Here is a 24,622-nt window from a genome sequence, read left to right on the forward strand (position 1 = left end):
CTATCGAGTAGTTGTTGAAGGCAGCCAATTTGCAGGGTCTAATTTCAGTTCCCCAGCTCCCTCCTTATAGGCTCATCTCTAAAAGGAGCCCAGAGTTGCTGCCAGCCCAGCTTCCCTTGTCTGGGCTCCACTATCCACTCCTTCCTGGAGGCAGCCAGTGTTTCCCAGCTGTCCAAATCGAGAACCTACAGGGAAGCCACTGCGGCATTGGCTGAGCAAGGTGGTGGCTGACGGGTGTGTGTGTGTGTGTGTGTGTGTGTGTGTGTGTGTGTGTGTGTGTGTGTGTGTGTGTGTGTGTGTGTGTGTGTGTGTGTGTGTGTGTGTACGCTTCAGCACCACCAGATGGCAGAAGTGGATTATTCTGAAGAATACGTGTGTGTGTGTGTGTGTGTGTGTGTGTGTGTGTGTGTGTGTGTGTGTGTGTGTGTGTGTGTGTGTGTACGCTTCAGCACCACCAGATGGCAGAAGTGGATTATTCTGAAGAATACGCTGCTATGCTACTGCTGTTGCTTAGATGAGGTTAAAAAAAAAAAAGTCGTTTTCTAATTTTAATTCTACACTGCATGTTTTTAATTCTATGTTGCCTATAATTCCTGTTCATGCCTCTCTGCAGTGCCATTAAAACTACTACATCCAACTTTGCTCTTGAGGCAACCACAAAGCAAACTAGTCTGTGGCGGGCAAGACAGGGTTCCACCGTCTTCTTTCCAAAACCCAGGAGGCCCACAGTCCCTTTCTCAGCCCCAAGAGGAAGCTGAGATAAAATTGCTATTGACACTTGCTGTTCTTCAGTTCCGCCATTCTGTCCTAACATGAAAAAGCAATGCAATGGGATAGCTTATGAACAGCTTAGTGTCATCTGGTTGAATCCGTCAAACTCAAATTAGGGGTGACTTATTCATAAAAATAAAGAGATTAAAATGATTATGTCTACAGGGCTAACGTTGCTCAAGCTCTCTAGTGATGAGATGAGAGAAAGTATTTAGTTAAAATTCATCAGATTCTTCTGTAAGTTGTCCTGTTCTCGCAAAGCTCGAGCAGTTTTCTGCAATATTTGAGTCAGTCCCTCAAGCATTCATTAAGGACGTACTACATGTCAGGTGCAGGCTAAGTACTCTGAAGAAAAGAAATTAATAAGATATAGTCCCTGTCCGTCCTTGAGTTGCTCATGGATTAATGGTGGGAAATAAGCCCATGAGTGGTTAGTTATGTTACCAGGTTGTAAATGTCATGATGTGAGGACACCTGCGATATTATGGGAAGGGCATCTGATCCGGATTGCAAAAGAACGGGGAAAGTTAGAGGAGATTTCCAGAAGGTGGCTTGTACTAAAAAGCGGTTAAAGAAGTGCTTTTTAGCCAATTGAAGTGCAGAGTAAGTATGTCAGAGAAACTTCTAGGAATACCGATCATCACTCTGTAGTAAGGCTGTATCATAGTGACTGTCATTAATCCCCAAGGGAAATGGCTTAGAAACAATTGCTTTGGTGATATTAGGAGTTTAGCAGTTTCATTTAAAGGATAAAAGATGGGAGAAGGCAGAAGCCATACATCTGTGGAAGAAAGTAAGATGAGTATAACATTTATCATCTTATTTCTCCCTCTTGATACTGACATTAAAATATTTCATTGAATTTTAATACCATGGCAAAATATCATTCCCTAAAAGATTATAGGGAATGCGGAGCCAAGGTATCAAATATGTAGATACCATGTGGCGCCATAGTAAAAATCTAAAGGCCAATGAAGGTGTCAAGCTAACTTCTGATACCCACTTCAAGGGTTTCTAAAAGGATGGTGTCAGCTTTTAATCCCCTTGTCCACATTAAGATGGTTTTATGTCACTGAAAAATAACCAGCCTAAAAAGAGGCGGTATCTTGCCTTGCCTGGCAGATGCCTATCTCCGGCATTCTCAGGGTCGTGAGAGAAATACCATCGTAAGTATAGATGTATTTATTTATTTCCCTTGGGGACACTGTAAAACAGCTCTGACCGGGAGCTCAGGGGCCTGGGTCTGGGTCCTGGCACCGTACCTGCCCTGCTGTCTGTGACCCTGAATAAGTTCTCAACCTCTCTAGGCCCCCATGGCCTCCTCTGTAGAAGGCGGGTGCTGGGCCACATCACTGGTTCTCATTAGGAGCAGAAGGGCCTGCTCGGGGCGGTTCTGGTTTTAGAATGTTAGGATGGGAGCCCAGGACGAGGGCCATCCCGCAGCGCACAGGACGGTCCTGAAGGAGGGTACCCCAGGTCCCGGCAATATTCACATGTCCCATCCACCATGCTTGTAGGGGGAAAGCCTAGAGCTGAATTCTGAGTCAAACCTAATTCCCTTTTAGTTATAATCACCCCCCCCCAAAAAAAAAAGTTTGGGGTTTTTTTGGCTCACATTGAATATACCCTGAATATACCAACTTTTATGGTTGTATCTTCCTGCCCCTCTGCTCCTTCATTTCCCTATGCTTCTTGTTCATTCGGCAGGACTGCTGATGTCTTTGCTTCTCAACCCAACCCAACTCCTGAGAGGTACAAACATCTGACTGCTTCAGTATGGCTTCAAGTGTAGTTGTGCCTGGGCATCTGCATATTGCAATACATAATACAGACATACCTCAGAGACGTTGTGGTTTCACTCCAGCCCACTGCAATAAAGCGAGTCCCACGAAATTTTGGCTTCCCAGTGCATGTAAAAATTATGCTCACACTACATTGTAGTCTATTAAGTGTGCAACAGCATGATGTCTAAAAAAACAATGTTCACACCTTAATTAAAACGTGACACAGAGACATGAAGTGAACATATGCTGTTGGAAAAAATGGCGCCAACAGATTTGCTCAACACAGGGTTGCCACAAACCTTCAAAAATCCTGCAAAAAATGCAATATCTGCAAAGCACAATAAAGTGATGTGCAATAAAGCGAGGTATGCCTGTATATTGTTATACATGATTTTCCTTTTAATTTCTCTTTATTGTTGGAGTTAGGCCATCACGCTATTTTTCATTATGTGTGCAGTAGGCTATATTATCCATGAATTTCATTTCAGAGTGGAAAAGGGAGTGGTTGAAAGTACTAGATCTAACAAGGGGGGTGGAGGTCGGGACTGACGGGACAGAGAGCTTCTAGACAAGACAGCCCCTGAGTTCTCTGCTAGCCCCAACCCAGCAAGCCGGGGATCAGTCACCTGTGCGCAGGGCCTGCAGGCTCTGCCGGGCGTGGCGGTGCAGCTCCTCCACACAGGGCGGCCTCGTGGCCGGGAGGAAGATGTTCCTCTGCTGGTGCCAGGGCGCTCGGTAGTACACACTCAGCTTACTCTCAATATCCAGGTTGGAGACGGCTGCAAGCGAAAGAGGGAAACGAGCATTAAGCTGTGCAATGTGGCTGTCTCTGAGGTGGGGGGAGGGTGGCACAGAAGTCCAGATGGCTGCAGGCTCATTAAAACTAATTCGTAGCCGGAGAAAGGCTGGAAGTTTACAAAACACATATGGACAACCTTTGCCCGGAGCCAAAGGGGTGGGAACCCCCAGGACACCAGTCGCCTGTTTGTGACCTGCTAACTTCCTCCCCACCTCCATGTCGCATCACCCTGGACAAGCCCCTGGCCAGTCACGTCTGGGGATGGGGGTGGCAATCCTGCCTGCCAAGAAAGAGGCAAGGAGTGCGGTGGGCAGTTCTAGAAGTAGAGTGGGTTCTGAGCAGCCCTCCCCCAGGCCCACTTCCTGGAAGGCAGGAGCCAGGACGTGGGGCTGGGCCTGGGGGTGGCTTGGTGGGTAGACCAGAAGGCTCTTGAAGCCCCTCACACCCTCAGTGCCCCTCACCAAAGCTCAAGGTGGTAACTTTTGGTAGCCCCTCAGAAACCAGGTCACGTGACCCCGGCTCCTCCATCTCTGTGTGAGGAAGCACTGAGCTCCCGCTGCTCACCGCATGGGAAGTGCTTGGCAAAAAACACAAATTCCTGGGCTCCAACCTAGACTTCCCAAACCAGAATTTCTAATAGAGAGGGCTAGTAATTTGTATATTTGAAAAGTGTCCCCCTGACTTCTTTTTTTTTAAACTTATAATCAGGCAATATTTGAGAAATGCAAAATGTTATTGGATGATGTCTGAGGATCCTGTGGGAGTGTAGGGTGATGGGCAGCATGGGGGAAGGGAAGAGACCGCTGGAAACAGAAGCACCCATCCACCTGTGGCATGTTTTCCGAGTCACTATTATATCCCAGGCACAGTGCTGCATGACAGCACAGAACAAAACACATGTTGAGTAAAATGAAATGGTCACCTGCTTTGGGCCTTGCCAGGAGGGACCCCTTTCTGAGAAGAGCTTTTCCAGAAGACAACAACAATGGACCAGCAGGGGTTTTCCAAGAAAAGGGAACGTGTCCTACAGGACAGCAGATAAGCGACATTTGCCGATAAAACTAGTTTTGGTCCAGGAGAGAGGGATTATCAGAATGGGCAAGCAACCATGCTAATCAATGTATACCTGCTCCCACTTTATAAGAACCCCCTACGTAGAATGAAAACAGATGTCAGCCAATCAGAACATTACCTCGCTTGCTTCCACATCGCCTGTCTGAGCTTCCCCTTCTACTTTCTGAATGGGATGCTGCCCCATTCATGAATCACTCAACAAAGCTGTGAGATCCTCCACTGCATGAAAAGTTTTTCTTTTACACACAAGAATCCCTGCTCTCTGGTTGTATGAGAAGATGGTTTCGACATGATTCTGCCTGGAAACAACGGATTAGGAGAAATGACTCCTCCTGCTTTAGTATTATATGATTCTCTAGGGGTGGCTAAAACCTCTAGTCTCTAGAGGTCCTAAGCACCAAAAAGAGTATTAGCCCCTTTTCTGCAGTAGGTAATTCTAAATCAAAGAATGAATTAACATACCTTGAAATGAATGTAAAGTTCTGCAAAATTCTCTCCCCTCATTATTAAATATTAGTTATCAGTTATTTGAGAAAAGCATATTTTTGGCCAGCCCCACTTTGCTGATGCCCTAAGCTCCTTCCTGCTGTGCCGACCTGGCCATCCAGTGCTGGGTTTCTGGGCTGCTAAACTCTGCCTGCTGTTGGCACTGCGCATTTTGCAGATGCAAAAACTACCGCGTGCTTGCGTTCCAGTGAGTTCCAGCGCCAGCAGCTGAGTCATGGTTCCTGGAAGAAGCAGCTCTCCTAATGACAGCTGCAGGGCAAGGAATCCTCACCTCTCTGTGTCCAAAATCTTTTTCTTTATCTGCTTAGAAGCTATAATGGATTTCTGCCATGCATCAGCAGGGGGACATTTCCCTCATCACAGCCACAGTAGTGTATACCTCTTAAGACATGGAAGGAAAGGAAAACTCTTTCATGTCTTTGCCCCTCAGTTGCGTGCTACGGTTATGTGGCATTAACCAGCACGATGGGTCAGCTGGAGGCAAATGGACAGGTGCCGATGGAGCTTTCCCAGGAAAATGAGCCCTTTCTCCTATCTGAAAAAAATATATATATATTTTCCGAAGTCATAGTTCGACCAACATTGAACCCTCCTATTCATAAGCTCGCTGCATCACCGCCATTGCAAAGCTGTCCCACATCTTTGGGTTCACCCTGCCCCACTTTTCTTCTCTTTGCAGCAATCTCCACCTGCCTGAGTTTGCAAGATAGTGACTGGCTTAGTAGCCCCTGTAATATTTGTTCTGGTAAAAGTGGTACGAAGGACAAGCAAGAAGTCTTCTTCTCTGCTCATTTCGAGAGATCCGGGGTCTCTCTGTGGTTGGCAGAAAGCGGAGCTGGTCTCCAGGATTCCTGAGCCCTGGTGTCCCCACCCCCATTACCTCCCCACCCCCCACCACCCGTGCCTGTGGGCGGGGCCTGTGAGGAATGTTCCATTGAAAGGCGAAAGGGATTTTGCAGAAGTGATGAAGGTCCCTACTCAGTTGATTTTGAGTTAATCAAAAGACAGGTTATGCTGGCTGAGTGTGACCCACTCAAGTGAGCCTTAAAAGAGACAAGCAGCAGCAGAGATGCTCCCCTGCTGGCCTTGAAGGGGCAAACTGCCATGTCGTGGAGAGGACGGTGTGGCAAAGAATGGCCGGAGAGCCGAGCGCCTTGGACCTACAACCTCAGGGAACTGAATCCTGCCAACAACCAATGAGCTTGAAAGAGGGTCCTGGGCCTGGGATGGGATCATGGCTCCAGCTGCCCCCTTGACTTCAGCCTGGAGAGACCCAAGTGGACCCAGTTAAGCAGTCAGCCTCCTGACCCACCGGCACAGCAAGATAATAAATGGCTATTATTTTAACCTGATAACTTAGTGATATTCTGTAACGCAAAAGAGAAAACTAATACACCTTCTCACTGTTTGATATACTTTCCTAGAGCCAAGTGCTTGCCTTGTCCGGTACTTGTCATCTCGTCCCCTCTGTTACCAGCGCCCCGAGGAGGGGCCAGATAATGGCAGGAGGTTACAGTGGGAAGTAGGGCTGCACTTTTCATTTATATCCTCTTGCACAGGAAAAAGGTGCTGTAGATGAATCGTTTTCTCCCCTCCACGACTGAAAGCTCTTGAGGGAAACTCCCACCTGATGCCAAGCCCCAGGCCCAGTGCATTAGAGAAGTAACCACGGCATGCTCACACAACCCAACAAGAAAAGTGTTGTTCCCACTTCACAGATAAGGAGACAGGGGCTCAGAGAAAGTCAGTAACTTTCCATATGACACATCTGGTAAATGGAAGGTCTGGGATTAAAAACCATATCTGGCTTCCAAGCAACTGTTCTTCCCCAAACCAATATTAAAATATGTCTGCCTAAGCTAAGGCTGATTAGGGGAGCTTCTGCTGTGTAAAGGTTATCTAGTATATCTCAAAATCAAAATTAGAGCTCTTTGGACAGCTATTCTTTGTAGCATCCATAGCACTAAGTGTAACCAAGATCGGAGCGATACTTTCAGAAAGCACCTAGCAGGATTTGCAGAAGATTTGCCATATTCCAGAAACACAAACAGCACCGCAGACAGATTACCACAAAACCAAGTGGCTGAAAGAAAACGCCATCATAGGAAATGCCACTGAGCAGCGAACAGTCTTTCTAGACTGATCTTGGGTCACTTCCCTGTTGAACTGTTGGACACAATGGACCTCCGTAGATCTGGATTCATAGTGATGTCCTGAAAACACTGGGTTCGTCTGAAATGAGTTGACTGGGAAGTCGAGGAAAGTTAGTGGCCACCATTCTCTAAGAGGAGATGAGGCTTTAGGGGCTGTTGGAAAGGGGTATACGTCAGAAGCCCGCCCCAGGTGTCTCCAGCCCCATCTCCCCATGCCCTGCCTGGGCTGGTCCTTGTGGAAAGCTGCCTTTTCTGGCCCAGTGACTCCTCACTCCCCTTGGGGAGTGCAAAATGATCCTTCTTACTTCCCTTTCCTAGAAAGCCTGCTTTCCTTGAGTCTCCATCCAGGCTGCTGGCCCTCTCCCGAGCCATTCCTTCTTCCTTCTCCCAGGTGCTCAGGAATTGAAAAGGTGGGAGGTGACAGCTGAAATCAGAGTTCGACTGAGGCATGTTGGTAAAATTTTCAGGAAAATGTGCAAGGTGACTCAGAGATGGAATGTCTACCCCTTTGGGGGAGAGAAGAAATTTGTTAAATGGCTTTAGAGTGCCTACAGACAAACGACCTTGCTAAGCTTCCTTCCTGACCCTCTGTCACCCCCACTTCAACCATCCAGCTTTCTTGCACAGAACGCATCCCTCCACCAACCACCTATACTGCCGTGAGGAGTGTGCTAGCACATTGATATATTAAGACGCATCTGAAATAGTATCACAGCCAGTACGCCTCCGCTGCTCTCTGCTACACAGGAGCCAATCTTCAGCAGCTGGTGGCTTGGGAAGCAAAATGGAAATCCTCTCAGCTTCTCTTGCTGCAGCCCAAGTTCTTAGATCTACTGGGAGGATGGCGAAGGGATTGCACCAGGTGAAACCATTCATCCCTTCCCCTGTCCTTTCTTCCTTGGCAAACAGCCCCCTGCCCATGCTGCTTGGCAGCCTGGAGGAGGAAGCAGGGTGGGGTACAGGACCGCCTACAGCCAGGGCCACTGAGACTCCCACCACCTGCGGAGCGGCCCTAGCCACGGCCAGCCTCCTAAACGTCTGTCCCCCCCTGGGCTTCCTTTTCTATAGAACCACAGATAACTCCGATTCATTCCCCACTATGGACAAGGCATCTAACGCTGACCCCTCAGCATCAGAAACACCTAGGGGCGGCCTGACAAGTTTCAGTGTCCTGAAACATTCCAGTGTCTACAGAATAGGAGGATGTGCCTGCGTATTTGCTTACACGCTAACATAATCTAGGAGGAATCATGTTCTGTACCAGGCGGACTGGTTTAATATTCTTATTACTGTTGTTGTTGTTTTAATGGGCGATATCCTGGGGAGAAAATTCTAGAAGCCCAGGCTCCAGTCCCAGTTCTGCCCCCACGTAACCTTGTGCAAGGCACTGAACCTTCTCAGGACTCAAGCCCCCCTATCTTCACAAATGAAGGGCTTGGATATTCTGATCTCTGAGTCCTGTCCTGCTCCAACTTTTGATGTCGCCACTTTTTGAGGAATTCAAGCTACGGCAGGATGGGCTGGTGGAAAGTCCCTGGGCTCTGTGATCAGAAAAACAGGGATTAATTTACACTGAGCCCTGCCACTTTGCAGCAGTGGGATGGAGAACGAGTTAATGAATTTGGGGGCCTCTGTTCTTTCCCCTGTAGAATGGGAATCATAGAGCTTTCGGAGAATAGTCCTGAGGATTCGGTGATGTAATTAAGGTCCTTGGTACATTACTGCCTGAGAAAAGTTCCTTTCCCCGCACAGGAACAAAAGAAGGCCAACAGGTGAGGATTGGGCCCGACATCAAAGGAGAGAAGTCGGGAGTTCTCTGTATTTCTTTTTTGTCTGTTTATTTCTCCTGTCTTCTTGGCAATTAAAGTGTAAATAAAGATGGGGCCGCTAGAGATCAGTCTTTGGGTGAGTGAGTGGGGGGGCGTCTTACAATCTGACGGGTCAGACGTCCCCTGCCTCTGATGTCTCTTGGCTTGGGCTGCCCTCCCCATAATGGAGACCCCTGGTCTCTAAGTCACTGTCAGAGTGGTGGTACTATACATTCTCCTTAGAAGCTGTTTATAATTTACTTGTTTATCTTCGGGTCATTCTGCTACCGTGTCCTACACCATGCCTTCCTACAGACTGGAAGCACATGGCCATCTGTCACAGCTCAGCTACTGTTTTCCAGCATTCCTTTAGGCATCCAGTAGAGTCATTGGATTCTACTGCTGGAAGGGACCTCAGAAATTATGGAGTTCTGTGTTTTATCAAACTGCAGGGCATGATCCATTAGTGGCATTTGAGATCCATTTATCGGGGCAAGACTAGCATTTTTAAAACAATAGAATAGAATAGAGCAGAACAGAAAATACCAAGGTGCAGTGAGTATTGTTTTGTGAAGCTGTTGTTTCTGTTATGTGAGCGCGAACATGTGTATACAAACAGACCTCGTTTTATTGCGCTTTGCAGATACTGCGTTTCTTTTGCAAACTAAAGGTTTGTGGCAACCCTGCGTCGAGCCAATCTATCAGTGCCATTTTTCCAACAGCACGGGCTCGCTTCATGTCTCTGTGTCACATTTTAATTAAGATCTGTACATTGCTTTTTTAGATATCATGTGATTACAGACTTAATGGACAACAGTATCGTGTAAATGTAGCTTTTATATGCACCGGGAAACCAAAAATTTGTGTGACTCACTTTACTGCAATGTTCACTTCACTGCATTGGTCTGGAACTGAACCCTCAGTATCTCTGAGATATGCCTGTAGGGATGTGTGTGTGTGTGCGTGGGTGCGTGTGTGTGTGTGTGTGTGTGTGTGCACTGGGTCGTGATGTCAATATCTGTTTCTTACTGGGAGTAGCAATCAACACACATTGAAAGCCACTGTTTTGGGCCCCCCTGTCTAGCGTACTGATGGGGAAACTAAGGGTCAAAGAATTCGACCCAAGACTGCAGAGCTGAATTTTGGCAGAGGCCTAAACCAGTTCTCCTGACCCTGGGTCTCTGCGTGTCCCTTGGCGGTCTCTTCCTCCCATGCCTAGCTTTGGCACCCTCTGGCTCTTTCAGTCTTTATTTGCTACCTACCACCTTTATCAGTTATCTTTAGGGAAAAAACAAAACAAACAAAACACTTCACACCTGATCTCTAAGAAACCAGCCTTAGTTATTTTAGGATTCCAGAAGCGCTTCAGTCCAAGGTACAAACCTTGGCATGCACCAGCCACAGAGGCTGAAATTTACCCCAGCATCCCCTTGACGAGCCTGGGTGCCCAGGACAGTGGGCCTACCAGGAGCTGCAGGGAGAGTGGCCTGCAGCCATAGTACCCTGCCCTGTTCACCAGAAAGGAGTCTGAGCCACTTTGAGGCTTAGAGTACACATGTCATCATGGACAAATGGCGCTGATGGAAAATCACTGCTATGCCAATGAAAAAACATCCACTCCCCCTTTCTCCTTGCTTGTTAAAGATACAAAGCGGGGTAATAACGACATATCTGGGCTCCTCTTCTCGCCTGTATTCTGAGGTTCCCAAACCAAGCAGCCGAGGTGAGGATTGGGGCTCAGGGGAGAAGAAGAGATGACTATATTGACTCTGGTTAACTTTTGCTCCTAGAATGTCTCCCCCACTTCCATCCACCCCCCAAGCCTGTCTCCATCAAACCCATCTCACCTGCCTACTTCCCACTCCTCCACCTCCCAGGCTGCCTCCCCCGAGCCTCGGCGGCACGCCGCGCCCCACCACTCCTCTGCACTTGGATCGCTGGCCTGCTTGCCATGTCTGTGTGACACAGGCCCCTGGCAAGGGGGAGCCCATTTTTTTTATGCCTGGCAATACCAGACGCCATCCCAAGTGCATGCTTAAAGGAAATTTGTCAGTTTGCTTCCGTTGCTTGTTGAGGACTCCTGTCAAGTTTGGCAGGGCAATGCAATCGGCCCCAACAGCTCCAGTAAGGGTTTTGTACCAACTACGGGCTTTACTCACCCACAGAGTGATCCTAGAAGAAACTGAGATTTGATCTGAAGAAGGAGCCCGCAGCCACAGCGGTGTAGGGGAGGTGACAGAGTAGGTTTTCAGAGGAAGTTGGGAAGGAGATTGTGGTAGAAGAAAGAAGAAAGAAAAGTTGAAGGAGTGGGGAGAGTGAGCAGAGGAGGGTCGGATCCTAGGGAGATGCTGCATGTTCTGAGACCGAAAGATATCTCAGAAGCTCCTCCAGCTTAGAGCCAGCTCTGGCTTAGGTGCAGTACTGACTTGCCTTTTAAGCAGGAACGGTTGATGTGTCTAGCAGCTCTAGGAGTGAGGCCAATCATTCCCACCCGCCCACTCTCACTGAGCAGGCCTGGGCTAGGATCCCTCCCGTCCAGGATTACAGCCTAGTGTTCATTCATTTACAGCCATTCTTCCTTCCTTTCAAACATGCAGACATGCCTATTACTTATTAAGTGAAAGGGCTACAAAGATTAAAGCACACGCGTGCACACGCACACACACGCACACACACACGCATCCAGTCCCTTAATAGAATATACATGTCTTAAAGGTTTCTCCTCCTACCCTCATTTTTAAAAGTAGCATATTCTGTGGAAAGTTAAAAAAAAAGTCTGAAAGGGCAAAAGAGAAGCCACCTGCAATCCTGTCACCCAAGGTCACTCTGAGTTCACTGCCATGGCCCCCAGCAATTTTCTTCAGGTGCATTTTTATGAGTTGAGATAGCGCATAGATACCCTCTTGTATACCACTTTTTAAAAATACAAGGATTTTCCTTTGTCAATCACAACTCTTCACATAATTCTTTATAAACATTGCTTATAAATAGCTGCATAATATTCTATCACACAAGTATATTGTCTTGATCCATTCTCCCGGCATTGAATGTTAGGTTCGTTCCAATTCATAAGATGCTGCCGGGAACACCTCTTCAAAAGCTTTGTCTAGGCCACATTCTCGATGGGATTGTGAACGCATGGTGGGCCAGGCTGGAAACTGTGCTGTCCTTAGAAGGAAGGAGGCTCTCCTTTCACCGGCCAGTTCACAACAGAAGTCGTCAAAGTACTGAGAACCCTAATCCAGCTCTCTGGAGTTTCTCTAATCAAAGGATGGGGAGCAGATTGTATGGCCCAGTGCTTGGATATATATATCACAAAGTTACGTCCTTTTAAAAGAACCAGATACTAGGGTGGCAGGAGCTTGGCAAAGAAAGAAACCACAAGCTATCATATCCATAGACCGCACATATAGGGAAAGGATTCATATTTGTTCTGGTCAAAGTGTCCCATCTTGGTTCAACGATGCTGGTGGAAATATTTGTTCTTATCATCAACAAGGAGCCGTCATTGTATGTGAGGCTGTATGGATGTGAACCACGCCTTCAGGGAACTGAGAAGACAGCTCTCAAATGCAGACCTAAACATTCACGTAATCATTTAAAGCAGTGCTTCTCAAACTTGAGTAGGCAAGAGAATCACCTGGAGGGCCTGGTCAAACGCCGCCGATGATTCCTCTCTGCCCCCAAAGATGGGGATTCAGGAGGTCTGGGAGAGGGCCCAAGAATTTGCATTTCTAACGAGCACCCGGGGGAGGCTGAGGCTGCCTGTCAGCGGTCCACACACCGAGGGTAGCACTGGCTTAAAGAACAAGAAACCAAGACCACAGGGTGTAAGATGTAACCACAGTGAATGACTGATAATCAACCATTTTGGCCTCCAAACACAATCTCGCTTGGTTCAATCGAATAATGGGATCAACGCCAAGGTTAGTTTTACCCGGGGGGTGGGGGTGGGGGTGGCAGGGGCAATTATGGTCTTAAGACAGTGGGAAAGTGCTTGAAAATGACCAGCCTATCAGCAAGTCCTGAACCCCTCGTGCCACTTTTCAAGGCTTTTCATGCCTGAGCTTCAACCCGAGTAGGCGGCCTGGGAGCTTGGCCCCACCCTTGCTTCATGAGCCGCACACCCCCTACGTAGGTGGGCAGTTCTACAAGTCTGCAAACACATTAAAGTACGGAGACGCTAATGCCGATTAGAAATAAGAAAGCTGCTCTTCCAAGAGTGCCAAATGGGTAAGGAAGAAATACTTTCAGGATTCAGAAATAAAATCCTCTCTGTGTCCATGCTGGGGACCCAAGTTAGATTCCCGGACCATGCACAAAAAAAACAAAACAAAACAAAAAAAAACCCTCAGTGAATGCTACAAATCTACTTTCAATATTTGCAAAGAACTAGGTGAGATTGATTACAGGGAAGACCCTGAGTACATCATACTTCGATACTCTGTTCCCTGAAAGCAAGTTCTCCTTAGTGGAAAAAGAGAGGAAAGAAGTCACTCTGCCCTGAAAGACGAGGCTGATATTTAAGTCCCTTTACTCTTTCTCCAACTACAGATGTGATGTGGTAGACATGGGTATCTACGACATTTCAGGGAAGAAACTGGAGCTGGAGTGGGAGAAGCAGGTCAGAAAAACCATTTGAAAATCACTTCTATTCCAGAAACAATGCATGCAGTCACTGGATGTAAGAGGGAAAGGGTCCGCTTTTCCAATATGGTGCACAGAGCTTCTTTAGTCCCCTTGGACGTATGCCCTTGGCTTGGTTAACTTGTGAAACAGCCAGGTAATTAGCATGCGACATCCAATTATATCTGCTAATAAATATCTTCTCTTAGTAGAGGTTATTCTCTTAAAATTTATTTAGGGATCATCTGCGACAATGGAAAAAAATTTAAATACTTACAAAAGGCCCCACGTACCACCTCCACTGCACTTACTTAGAATTATTACTTGCTAATTGGTATCTTCATAGGTAGAGAAGAAGTGATGTCCTTTATTGGGCCAACAGAGAGGCTATAAATACATGAGCCTGCAAGCCAAAAGGCATTCTTTTCCAAGGACCTCTCTACCCCCAAAATCTAGATATTTATAATGAGTTCTGTACTATCTATAAAAGGCACAGAATGAGCCAGATGAGGGAGGAATACTTAACCCATGCCATATTGACTCTGAAGTCAGAAAAGATGGGTTCTCTTGTGACTCAGTAAGCCAAGTCTGCAGCAAGGCTCAGGGAGCCCTGCTCTCACTGGTCAATGGCTCTTTCCCTTTCCACCTGCCCATGGAAGGCTGCCTCAGAGAATCAGAAGAAGTGCCTAGGTTTCCTCATAATAGGAGCTGAGACCAAGATTCAAGGACAAGTAGTTTATGTAGGAGGTAATGCCAGGAAGCTCCCAGTAGAAGGAGAGGGTAAGTGAGAGAAAGAAAAGAAGGAAGCCAGTAAAGGGTGCTGTAAGGAGCAGCTTATCACTGTGGGACACTAGGCCTGGATCCCATTGGGAGCCAGTGTAGCAGATACTTTAGAGGCTGAGTTGAGGTATTTATCTACCACTTCTTGTCAGTCATTGTTTTAGGGCTACAGAAGCATGGAAAGCCATTATTTTCCCACTATTTCTAGAAAAGCAGCCTCCAAGACCAGAGAAAGCCATGAGGCCAAGAACAGAGGTACTGCGAGGTATAAGTCAGGCCAGAGCACACTGGAGTGGAAGAGTGAGGGAGTATGGCCAGGACCCCAACAGCCTTGGGGGTTTTGCAAGCATGCACATTTCAAATTTGAGATTTCTTAATTATGCAGTTGGTTTATGTTAAAAGCTCTCCAATATCAAAGTGGTTTGGAATGGGTTTGTTGTCAAAATTCCGTAAAGGTGACCATGAGGAACTCTGGTTGGACAGCTCTGGATCCTGGCTGGAGTTCAGCTAGGAGGGCTGCGGCTGAGAGGAGGCTGCATCCTGCAGAGGCATGGACCAGGCACCCTGGCTATTCCCAGGGTCCCGCTGCTTGGGTGGCATTCAAAAAGTCACTGAACAGCTCCAGGTCTGTTTGCTCCTCTGTCAGAGTTTCAGACACGAAGCGATGCCCCAGGTTCGTCTTGTACATTTGCTGCCCTAGTCCTGGAATCAACCCCTTTCTCCAAGAGGTCCTGGTTCCTCTCCGAGAAAAACAGGTTTTAGACACCACAGACTGCCTGCAAAGGACACTCATTGCTCCTAGGTTGCCCTCGATTCTAGGAGTATTCAATAGACAGAGCCAGAAAATACAGGGGGTATACAAGGTGAAAATGAATCATAAGTTCAGTCTTCTATTTCCAATTCAAATCTAAGACTATAGGTTTTAATTTAACTTCCTTGATTTTATATGTGATTGCTTTTCTCTTATGCTGAAAATCTTGGTTCCTCATGGCAATAGCAAAATGACTTATTTGCATAGTTTCAAAATGACTACAATAAGACCACCAAGTTCACTTTTAGATTTCTTTTGTCTTTAGGATATTTTCTACAAGAAAATGTACTGTGAGAGGTACTTTGTCTTAAAGTCACATGCAATGGTTGAAAGTGTGGGACAGATGATTGTTAAGTTCCTGTATATTCCCTTGAGTATGCTAAATTAGAGACCTATGAGAAACGCCAAGCCACCCAACTCAGGTGGGTAAATCTAGTTCATAAAGAACTAAAATCCATCTCAAGTTCCTGCATTCTTTATTTAGCGCTCATTCAAAAAACCTTACAAGCCTTCTTGCCCTTCACACTCAACCTCGTGTGCTGCAATATTTAGGAAGCAAGGAGTCCCTTGCTCCCTTCTGTCCTTGTCTCTTGTGAACTCTGCCACTGGCTCTTGGAGCAGCTGGCTTGGCTGAGCTGCCTAACAGCCTGGAGAAGCCCATGTGGTGAGGAAAGGAGCCTTTGATCTCCAGGAGACTTGAAAACTAGAACCGGGAGGTCTTGGCATTTATCCCAGAGATCAAACACATATGTTGGCACCTGCAGGGAAAAGGGAAATGAACTAGTCTTTCTTGAACCCAGAGCCTATGATGGAACCTCCACAAGTGATGACAGAATCTACCAAAGGCCAAGGGCCCATCAGATGCCATGAGTAGCCTCTGTAGGGATGTCTCTCCTGAGGAACGAGCTGCGGGGACCACATACAGCGATCAGACAGCTTCCTCCAAACTGGAAACAAGCTCAAAGACCAAGAGATGTGAGGATGAACATTCTGAAATTGACATTTTTGGAGGTCAAAAATGATTAGGTGTTGGCAATTTCCTGTGATTCAACCTTATAGCTCTTTAAGAAGCATATGAGGATGCAGAATCTTTCAAAACTGATAAATAACATGCTACGATCTCCTCCCAGGCTCAAGGAATTTCTGTCATGGGTGCTGCTCGGGTCGATTTGCCAATGAGAGATGCAGATGAGAGGGGAAAAGATAGGACCAAATTGTAGTGGGAAACTGTGTCTAAAAGGACACACTGGAGAACAAGGGCCTCGAGCACGGGAGCAGGCAGGCAGGGCTCAGAGGGCCTCAGTGGAGTGCCATCCAAGCCACTGAGGGCACCGGGGGTGCTGGCTATGGTCCCCAGTCCATCTAAGCAGACGAGAGCCTCTGCGTATCACCCCCAATCCCTCTGAGTATATGAGAACCCCTGTCTACTGTCTCCAAACCTCTGAGTGTACCAGAGCCCCTGTCTGTCATCCCCAATTCCTAATAATTATGTGACTCTTACCTGTTGTCCCCAATATGACTAAGTGTGCCAAATTTCCTGTTTATACCCCCCAGTGCCTCTCGATGTACCAGACCATACAGTCCCCAATCCACCTGAGTGCACCAGAGTTCCCATTACTCTGAGTGCACCCAAGACAACTTCTAAGAACCCCAATCGTTATCATTGTACCAGAGTCCCAGTCTGATGTCCCTGATGCCTCTGTGTCTACAAACCCCTCTCTATTGTCCCTGATGCTATTAGTGTACCACGGTACACATTTATAGTTCCCAAACCTCGCAACGTACCAGAGCCCCAAGTGTCACCAATCCCTCTTAATGTTCCCAAGCCCCCTGTCAAACATCCCCAAGCCCTCTGAGTGTAGTGGCATAGCTGTCCATCACCCCTCAACCCTGCTCGGTGGAGCAGAGCCCATCTATCATCCCTGGTCCCTCTGAGTGTATCAGAGGCCCTGCCTGTTGTCCCCAATACCTCTGAGTACACAAGAGCCCCTTCTGTTGTCCCTGATTCCTATATTTATACCAGATCCCGTCATTGTCCCCAATCCCTCAGTATGTACTACAGCCTCGTCTTTCATCCCTACACCCCGAGTGAACCCAAACCTTTCTCTGTCATTCCCTAATCCCTCCAAGGGGACTGCAGCTACTTCTGGCATCCACACTCCTTCTGAGTGTACCCGAGACCCTGTCTGTTGTCCCCAATCCATTTGAGTGAACCAGAGCCCCTTTCTATGGTCCCAACCCCCTGAGTGTACCAATCCATTTCTGTCATCCCCAATGTCTATGAGTGTAGTGGACCCCACTTCTTTTGTCCCCAACCCCTCAGGAAGAAATAGAATCCCTTTCTTTCATCCTCAATCTCTTAATTACCCAAGACCCTGTCTGTCATCCCCAATCCCTCTGAATGTAGGGGATCCCTTGTCCTTCATTTCCAATCCCTATGATTTGACTGGACCCCTGTCTTTTATCCCAATCTCTATGAGTGTACCAGACCCCTGTCTATCGTCTTCAATCCTTCTGAGTATTACTGGGCCCCCATATTTGATCCCCATTCTCTCTGAGGTACCAGCTCCCCTGTCTGTTGTTTCCCATCCCTCAGGGCGGACCTCAGCACTTGTCTTTCTTCCCCAATCCCTCCTATGTACCAGAGCCCACCTCTATCATCCCAATTCCTGTGAATGTATCCTAGCCTCATCTATCGTCTTTCACTCCCCAATCCCTCTGAGCAGACCACAGCTACTGTTCTGTCATCCCCAGACAGACCCAATGAATGTACCAGAGCCCCTGTCTATGGTTCCCTATCCTTACGAGTGTGCCCACGCTCCTGTGTGCCATTCCATCCCTCTGAGTGTAGCAGAGAGGCTGTGTGTCAGCCCCATCTCTCTGAATGTACCAGAGCCCCATCTTTTATCCTAATATCCTGAGTAGACCCGAGCCCTTCTCTGTAGTCCTCAGTCCCTCTGACAGGACTGCAGCTGCTGTCTGGCATCTCCAATCCTCTGATTGAACCAGAGACCCTGTCTGTCATCCCCAAACCCTCTGAAAGTAGAGCACCCCTTTACTTCATATGCAACTCTTCTGGTTGGAGTGGACCACCTGTTGTTACCAATCTGTCTGAGCATACCAGGGCCCCAGCTTTTCACCCACAATCCCTGAGCATACCAGAGACACTGTCTTTTGTCTCCAATCCCTGGTCTGTCCCCAGGAGACCCCAGTGCTTGTTTGTCGTCCCCAACCCTTGAGTGTACCAGTCCCATTTCTGTCATCCCCAATACCGCTCCCTCCGGGAGACAGCAGCTATTGTCTGTCATCCCCAATCCCTCTGATTATAGGGGACCTCTTTTCCTTCATATCCACTTCCTCTGATTGGTCTGGAGACATGCCTGTCACCTCCAATCCCTGTGAATGGACCAGAGCCCCTGTCTTTCATTCCTGTTCTGTCTGAGTGTACCAGAGATACCCTGCCATCTCCAACCCCTCTGAGTAGACCCCAGTGCTTGCCTGTTGGCCCCAGTCCATGGGACTGTCCCAGTGTGCCTTTCAATCCTCCAAATCCATCTGAGGGTACCACACCTCAGGTATCGTCCCTATGACCTGAGTGAACCCCAGGTCCTTGCTTTTGTCCTCTAATCCCTGCCGGTGGGCTGCAGCTCCTGACGGCATCAGCAATTGCTCAGAACATACCAGAGACCCTGTCTGCCACCCCATTCCCACTGAAGGTAGGGGATCCCTTTCCTTTATCCCCCAGTCCTTGAGTATACCAGAGTCCTGGTCAACCATCCCCCTTTGTTCTGGGTGTCCCATCACCAACGAGTACATCAGAGTCACTGTCTGTTGTCCCCAACACCGAGTGTACCAGCAAGCTGTCTGTGGTCCCCAAACCCTAAGAGCATACCAGAGCCCATGCCTCATGTCCCCAAACCCTCCGTGAGTAACAGAACCCCCATGCGTTGGCCACAATATCTTGAGTGTACCAGAGTCCCTGTCTCCTGATGCCAAACCCTGAGTGTCCCAGAGCACGGTGCCTCATCCCCAGTCCCTCCCTTTTAGTGGAGCCGAACCTTTTTCTGTCATTCCCATCACATCTCAGCGTACCCGAGCCCATTCCGCTCTCCCCCAAACCCTCCGTATTAACAGAACCCCTGTGTGTCGGCCACAATACCTAGAGCGTGCTGGAGTTCGTGTCTGTTTGCCCGGAACCCCTGAGTGTGCCGGAACTCTGTCATCCCCACACCTCCTGAGTGTGCCAGAGCACTTTCTGTGGTCCCCAATCCCAGTGAGTATGGCAGAGTTCCGACTGTCATACCCAGTCCCTCTGAGAGTACCAGAGCCCTTGTCTTCGGCCCCCAAACCCTCTGTGGGTAACAGAACCCGTTTGTCAGCCATGGTACCTGGAGGGTACCAGAGCCTTGTCTGTCAGCCCCATTCCTCTGAGCATGTCAGAGTCCCTGTCTACTGTCCCTAATCCCTCTGTGAGTAACAAAACTCCGGTGTGTCAGCCACAAAACATTGAGTGTTCCCAAGCCCTTCACTGTCATCCCCATCACTGTGAAAGTAACAAAGCACTGTCTGTCGTCCCCAAAGTCTATGAGTGTCCCCAAACCCATCATCCCTGATCCCTCTGAACATACCAAAGACCATCTGTTGTTTCCAAGTCCCACTAGCACTGTCTCTCAACCCAATCCCTACAAGTGTAAGAGCCCCTGTGTTATGTCCCCCAGCCTTTGCTGGGTAACAGAAGCCCTGTGAGTCGGCCACACTAGCTTGAGTGTACTACATCGCCGTCTGTCACCCAAATCTCTGAGTACCAGAGTTCTGTCTGTACTCCCCAATCTCTCTGTGTGTGCCAAAGCCCCTGTCTACTGTCCCCAAGCCTTGTGTGAGTAACAGGATCCCTGTGTGTCGGCCACAGCACCTTGAGTGTTCCTGAGCCCCTGCCTGTCTTCACCAATCCCTTCTAAAGTATCCAGCACTGTCTGTTGTCCCCAATCCCTGTAGCTGTGCGAGAGCCCTGGTCTACTGTCCCCATTTCCTATGAGTGTACCCAAGCCCCTGTCTAACGCCCCGAAACCCTCAGTATGTAGCAAAACCCTTGTTGTCAGCCACAACGCCTGCAGTGTACCATAGCCCCCGTCTGTCATCCCCAAGCCCTTTGAAGGCAGCAGAGTGTCATCTATCATCCCAATCTTTTGAGAGTACTAGGACCCCTCTCTCTCGTCCCCAATCCCTCTCTGAGTATACTACAGCTTCGTGTCATCCCTGTACCCTTTGTGAACTCAGCCCCTCTGTCGTTCCCCAATTCCTCCTGGTGGACTGCAGCTACGCCTGAAATCTCCTCTGCCTCCGAGTGCATCCAGTACCCTGTCTGCCACCCCCAATCCCTCTGAATGTAGGAGACCTCTGCTCCTTTGTCACCACTTCTTGATTGGACCAGAGCCCCTGTCTGTCGGCTCCAATGCATATGAGCAGACCAGAGACACTGCATGCCATTTCCAATCCCTCTGAGGGCACCAGAACCACTGACTCTACTTGCCAATTCTTCTGTGCATCAGAGACCTCGTCTGTCTTCCTCACCCCCTTGCAGTGCAGGGGAGCAGCTCTCTCTCTTGCCCTAATCCCACTGAGTATACCAGAGCCCCTGTCTTTCCTCTTCTATCCCTCTGCCTGGACCCCAGCACTTCTCTGGCATTCCCATTGTGGATTAGCGTACTAGATATCCTGTCTGTCGCCCCCAATGGCTCTATTGTAGCAGAGCTCCTGTTTATCATCCCAATTTCTCTGAGTATACCAGGCCCCCTCTATCTATCCCCACCTCTCTGAATGCACAGAATACCCTATCCTTCGTCTCCAATCCTACTGAGTGTGCCCGAGCCCCTGTCTATTCCCAGTCCCTCTGACTGTAAGGGAATCCCTGTCTATAGTTCCCATTCCCCCCTGAGCATCCTAGAGCCCCTGTCTATTGTCCCTGACCTCTCGGAGTTTATTGGAGCCCCTGTCTACCCTTCCAAATTCCTCTGACTGTACTGGCAACCTTGCCTGTCATCCTTTTGCTGGGGAAATCAAACGCTTCTCCTATTATTATGTTTAAGGCACTGTGCAGTTAAGTTCAAGAGAAACTAGACACTAACTGCTCCCTCAACCAATTACTATCCTGGTAGTTTCCTTGGACTGCTAGGATGATAATCCCTGGTATGATCAAATGAGCCACCTGTCAGAGGTGCAGACTGGCATGCAGCTTTGAAAGGAACGGTCTGCGTTCAGGCCACATATGCAGGGAAGCGGTGACTTGGAAGCGTGGGGGGTGTGATGGGTGGACAGGGTTAGCAGGCATGGAGGAAAGCACTGAGGGAGAGCGGCATCAGCTAACACACTCGGTTGAAATTTCCATTTTTCAGGAAAACAAACAAACAAACGATTCGACTATCGACAATTTCCTATGAGCCAGCCTGAGAGGAAGCTTGGCCACAGGCGTGTTAGTGTGAGGTGCTGGGAGTGTCCACTCGGCCTGCACCAGTGGATGTGAGAGGTGGACGGGGGCAGCTGCGGGGGCCACCGAGAAGGACACACACAGCTGGCTGAGCATGTACATGATCCAGATACTGGGTTAGGCTCAGACAGAAGTAATCTCCTTTGGTTCCCACAATAAACCCACAAGGCCCATTTTATCACCTCCAACTTACTGAATGGGCACAGAGAGGTTAAGACTCTTGCCCAAGTGTCCAGAGATGATAAGGGCTAGAGCCCAGACTTGAAAGGAGTACATCTGATTCCAAAACCTGGGATCCTTCTACCCTACACCACTTCCTCACAGCGTAGCAGATACCCATGGGAATCCCACCGTCATCCCAGGAAGGGCACTGAAATCATTTGGTGGAGAGAGAGTCTTGGTGGCTGGAGTGAGGAGCCCTAGCCTGTCCTGCTAAAGAAAGGAGAACATATTAGTTGGCCCCCCAAGTGAAGCTCAGGATGAGTTGGTTGAGGATAGAAGTGGGCTTTTTTGCTTCTCTCTTGCATTTTCCAGCTGAGCAATGGTCTAGGGCACTGACCTACATCTACATCTCAAGTATGTGGGCTGAAAGGATGTGGCTCAATTCCATAAATGGCTCAATCTTGTGGCCCTTTCTGTCTTCTTCTAATCCACCTCCTTTCTTTTCCCGATTTCTTCTCCCAGACAAATTCTACTCAATGCTCAGTTCAAATTCCACCTCCTCCATGAAACGACATCAGAGCCCCAGTGCCCAGTTGGTTCATTTGTTCACTGAACAATGAGTTATTAAGGCTGTCCCAAGGGCCAAGCACTGTGCTAAGCACTGGCGATAGAGACCCAGTCCCTGCCCTTATGGAATGTCCATCCAGGCAGGAAAAGGCCAGCAAGTAAACTGATGGACAGGAAGGATGCAATCAGTAGTGATAAGCACTCTGATGAAAACTACTGTCCAATGTGAGAGATAACAAGGTTAGTGGGAGACACAGCATTGAGGGAATGCCATTGAAACCTAGTGCCCAGGAAGGCCTGAGATTCTGAACTAGGCCCCAGAGGTACAAAGGTAAAAGAGAAGTCCTTGTCCACATGGAGTGGGCCTCTAGTGGCATGGCTTCTTCATCTAACTCAGTGTGGAAGTCTGCCCCAGCTGGTCACCAAAGCCATTTCTCTGGCTCCCTTGCAGTTAAGTGTGGCCATGTGTTGAGTCTGGCTTGTGGAGTTTGAGCATCCCTTCCTGGCTGCCCCATAAAGTCCCCCCACCCCAATTCTCCTTCAGGTTCTTGACAAAGATGAGTATGTCCATCTCAGAAACCATATACCAAAGATGGTAGATCCATAAGATGTAAGGAACCTGGGCCCTTGAATTATGGCTTGGAGAAGAGCCAACCACCAATGAAGAAAAACCCATTTTGGACACTATGCAAGTGAGGAATAAATCTGAATTTCATTCAGCCACTGAGCTGTTGGGGTTTATTTGTGCCAGCAATTGGCACACATGAACTAATTCACTGAGGTCACTGTACCATTGCCATTGCTACACCTTTAGCTCTTGCTATGTGCCTCGGACATGGTTCCATTGAACTCTGTACTCTGATTTAGCTTCTCTTGTCTGCAGGTCCCATTCCCTTAACTTGGATGGCTAGAGTGCCATCAGAGGTTCGCCCTTTTCAAGCGAGTACTTTGATCCCTGCTCACTAAAGTGGCTTTCTGCTTTCACTGCTGTGCTATCTGGTATCATTGGATGCTTTTCATGTCCCTACAAGCATTTGTCCTTTTAGGTAGGGCAATCATCAGTGCTTTAATCTGTTTTGCTTAGATGTTTTCTCGACCACAACAAACGCAATCCTTATTTCAACCCCTCCCTAAATTATGATCAACTCTGAATTGGGGATGCAGGAGCTGGATTGATATGGCAGTGCTGCGCAAACTCTTTCAGTTGCTCCTTTCCCTGCCAGACCATATGCTCTTTCAGGACAAGGAGCATTTCTTCTCTGCAGCCCGGCCCCAAGCACAGTGTCGGGCAGATAGTAATTGTTCACTCTATGCTTGCCAACGGAATGAATAAGCTTATTTGATGTTGCTGAATACGCTGGTACGCTATGGAAATAATCTGCAAAAGATTTTGTTCTTCCGAAAACATCTCTAAAGCCACCCCCTCAATTTACAGTCAGCAGGAACAAAAGCTTTTCCTTGAAAACCAGATGCCTAGGAGTCAGGCTGAATTACTAGTCGCTTCGGGGCACCCACAGAAAAGCAATGAGGATGGTGCAGCGTGCTGCACCAAACAGGACTCTGCTTTCCTGCTGGGGCTCTGCTCAGCACTGGCATTGTTTTTTTCCCTCTCTTTTGCTTTTTGTTCCTAAACTCTACCTCCAAATGATCTCTAGGAATGTGCAGGCAGAGTAACTCTTTGTCGTAACACACCTCTTCCTAAATCAGCTTTTGAGACTACCCAGTGAATGCTACAAGCACTCAGTCAGCCAAGGTGCTGAGCGCCAGTTCTCTCCCAGGCCAATACCAGGCGATGCCTAGGGAGCCTGGAGTGCTGGTAGCCTGGCCCGAGCCCACAGAGCATGGCGCCCCACCACACACCAGCTCTGGCCTCAGCTCTAGATACTGTCTTTGAAAATCATGATAGTGTGTGCTTCACTGGCTCAGAGATGCCAAGACCCACCAACTTGGCAAAAGAACCAGAACTATCCTCAACGGGATGGGCTGCTCCATCCGCTCAAGAGTCTGGAGGTTCTTTTTTGTTGCTGCATGTCTTTTATTGCCTCAGACCTCTGCAGCAATGGGACCAGAGGTTAAAACACCAACCCCACCAACCTGCAAACCAAATGGTGTCAATGACATCAGCCCAGAGACCTGTTTTGAGCCAGAGCAATGGTTCATGGGGCATGGAGGGTCATTCACCTTGCTCACTTCAAGCAACTGGTCAACCTAAGGAAGAGACACTTTAGAAAGAACTTGGCACTGCAAAAACAGCTGGCTAATCTGGCCATTCTAGTAATAAGCAAGAATGTTAAAT

At 48.3% G+C, this 24,622-nt stretch overlaps 1 protein-coding gene across 1 annotated transcript in view; it reads right to left on the bottom strand.

The window, feature by feature from the left end:
* NHS (NHS actin remodeling regulator) overlaps positions 1-24,622 on the bottom strand; it is a 332,572-nt gene that overhangs the window by 34,592 nt on the left and 273,358 nt on the right. The window contains exon 2 of the mRNA XM_077146140.1: positions 3,182-3,334. Coding sequence (XP_077002255.1) covers positions 3,182-3,334 — 153 coding nt within the window. The remainder of the gene's footprint in view (positions 1-3,181; positions 3,335-24,622) is intronic.

This window comes from Tamandua tetradactyla, chromosome X (genome assembly GCF_023851605.1).
Source record: "Tamandua tetradactyla isolate mTamTet1 chromosome X, mTamTet1.pri, whole genome shotgun sequence".
Classification (NCBI taxonomy): Eukaryota; Metazoa; Chordata; class Mammalia; order Pilosa; family Myrmecophagidae; genus Tamandua; species Tamandua tetradactyla.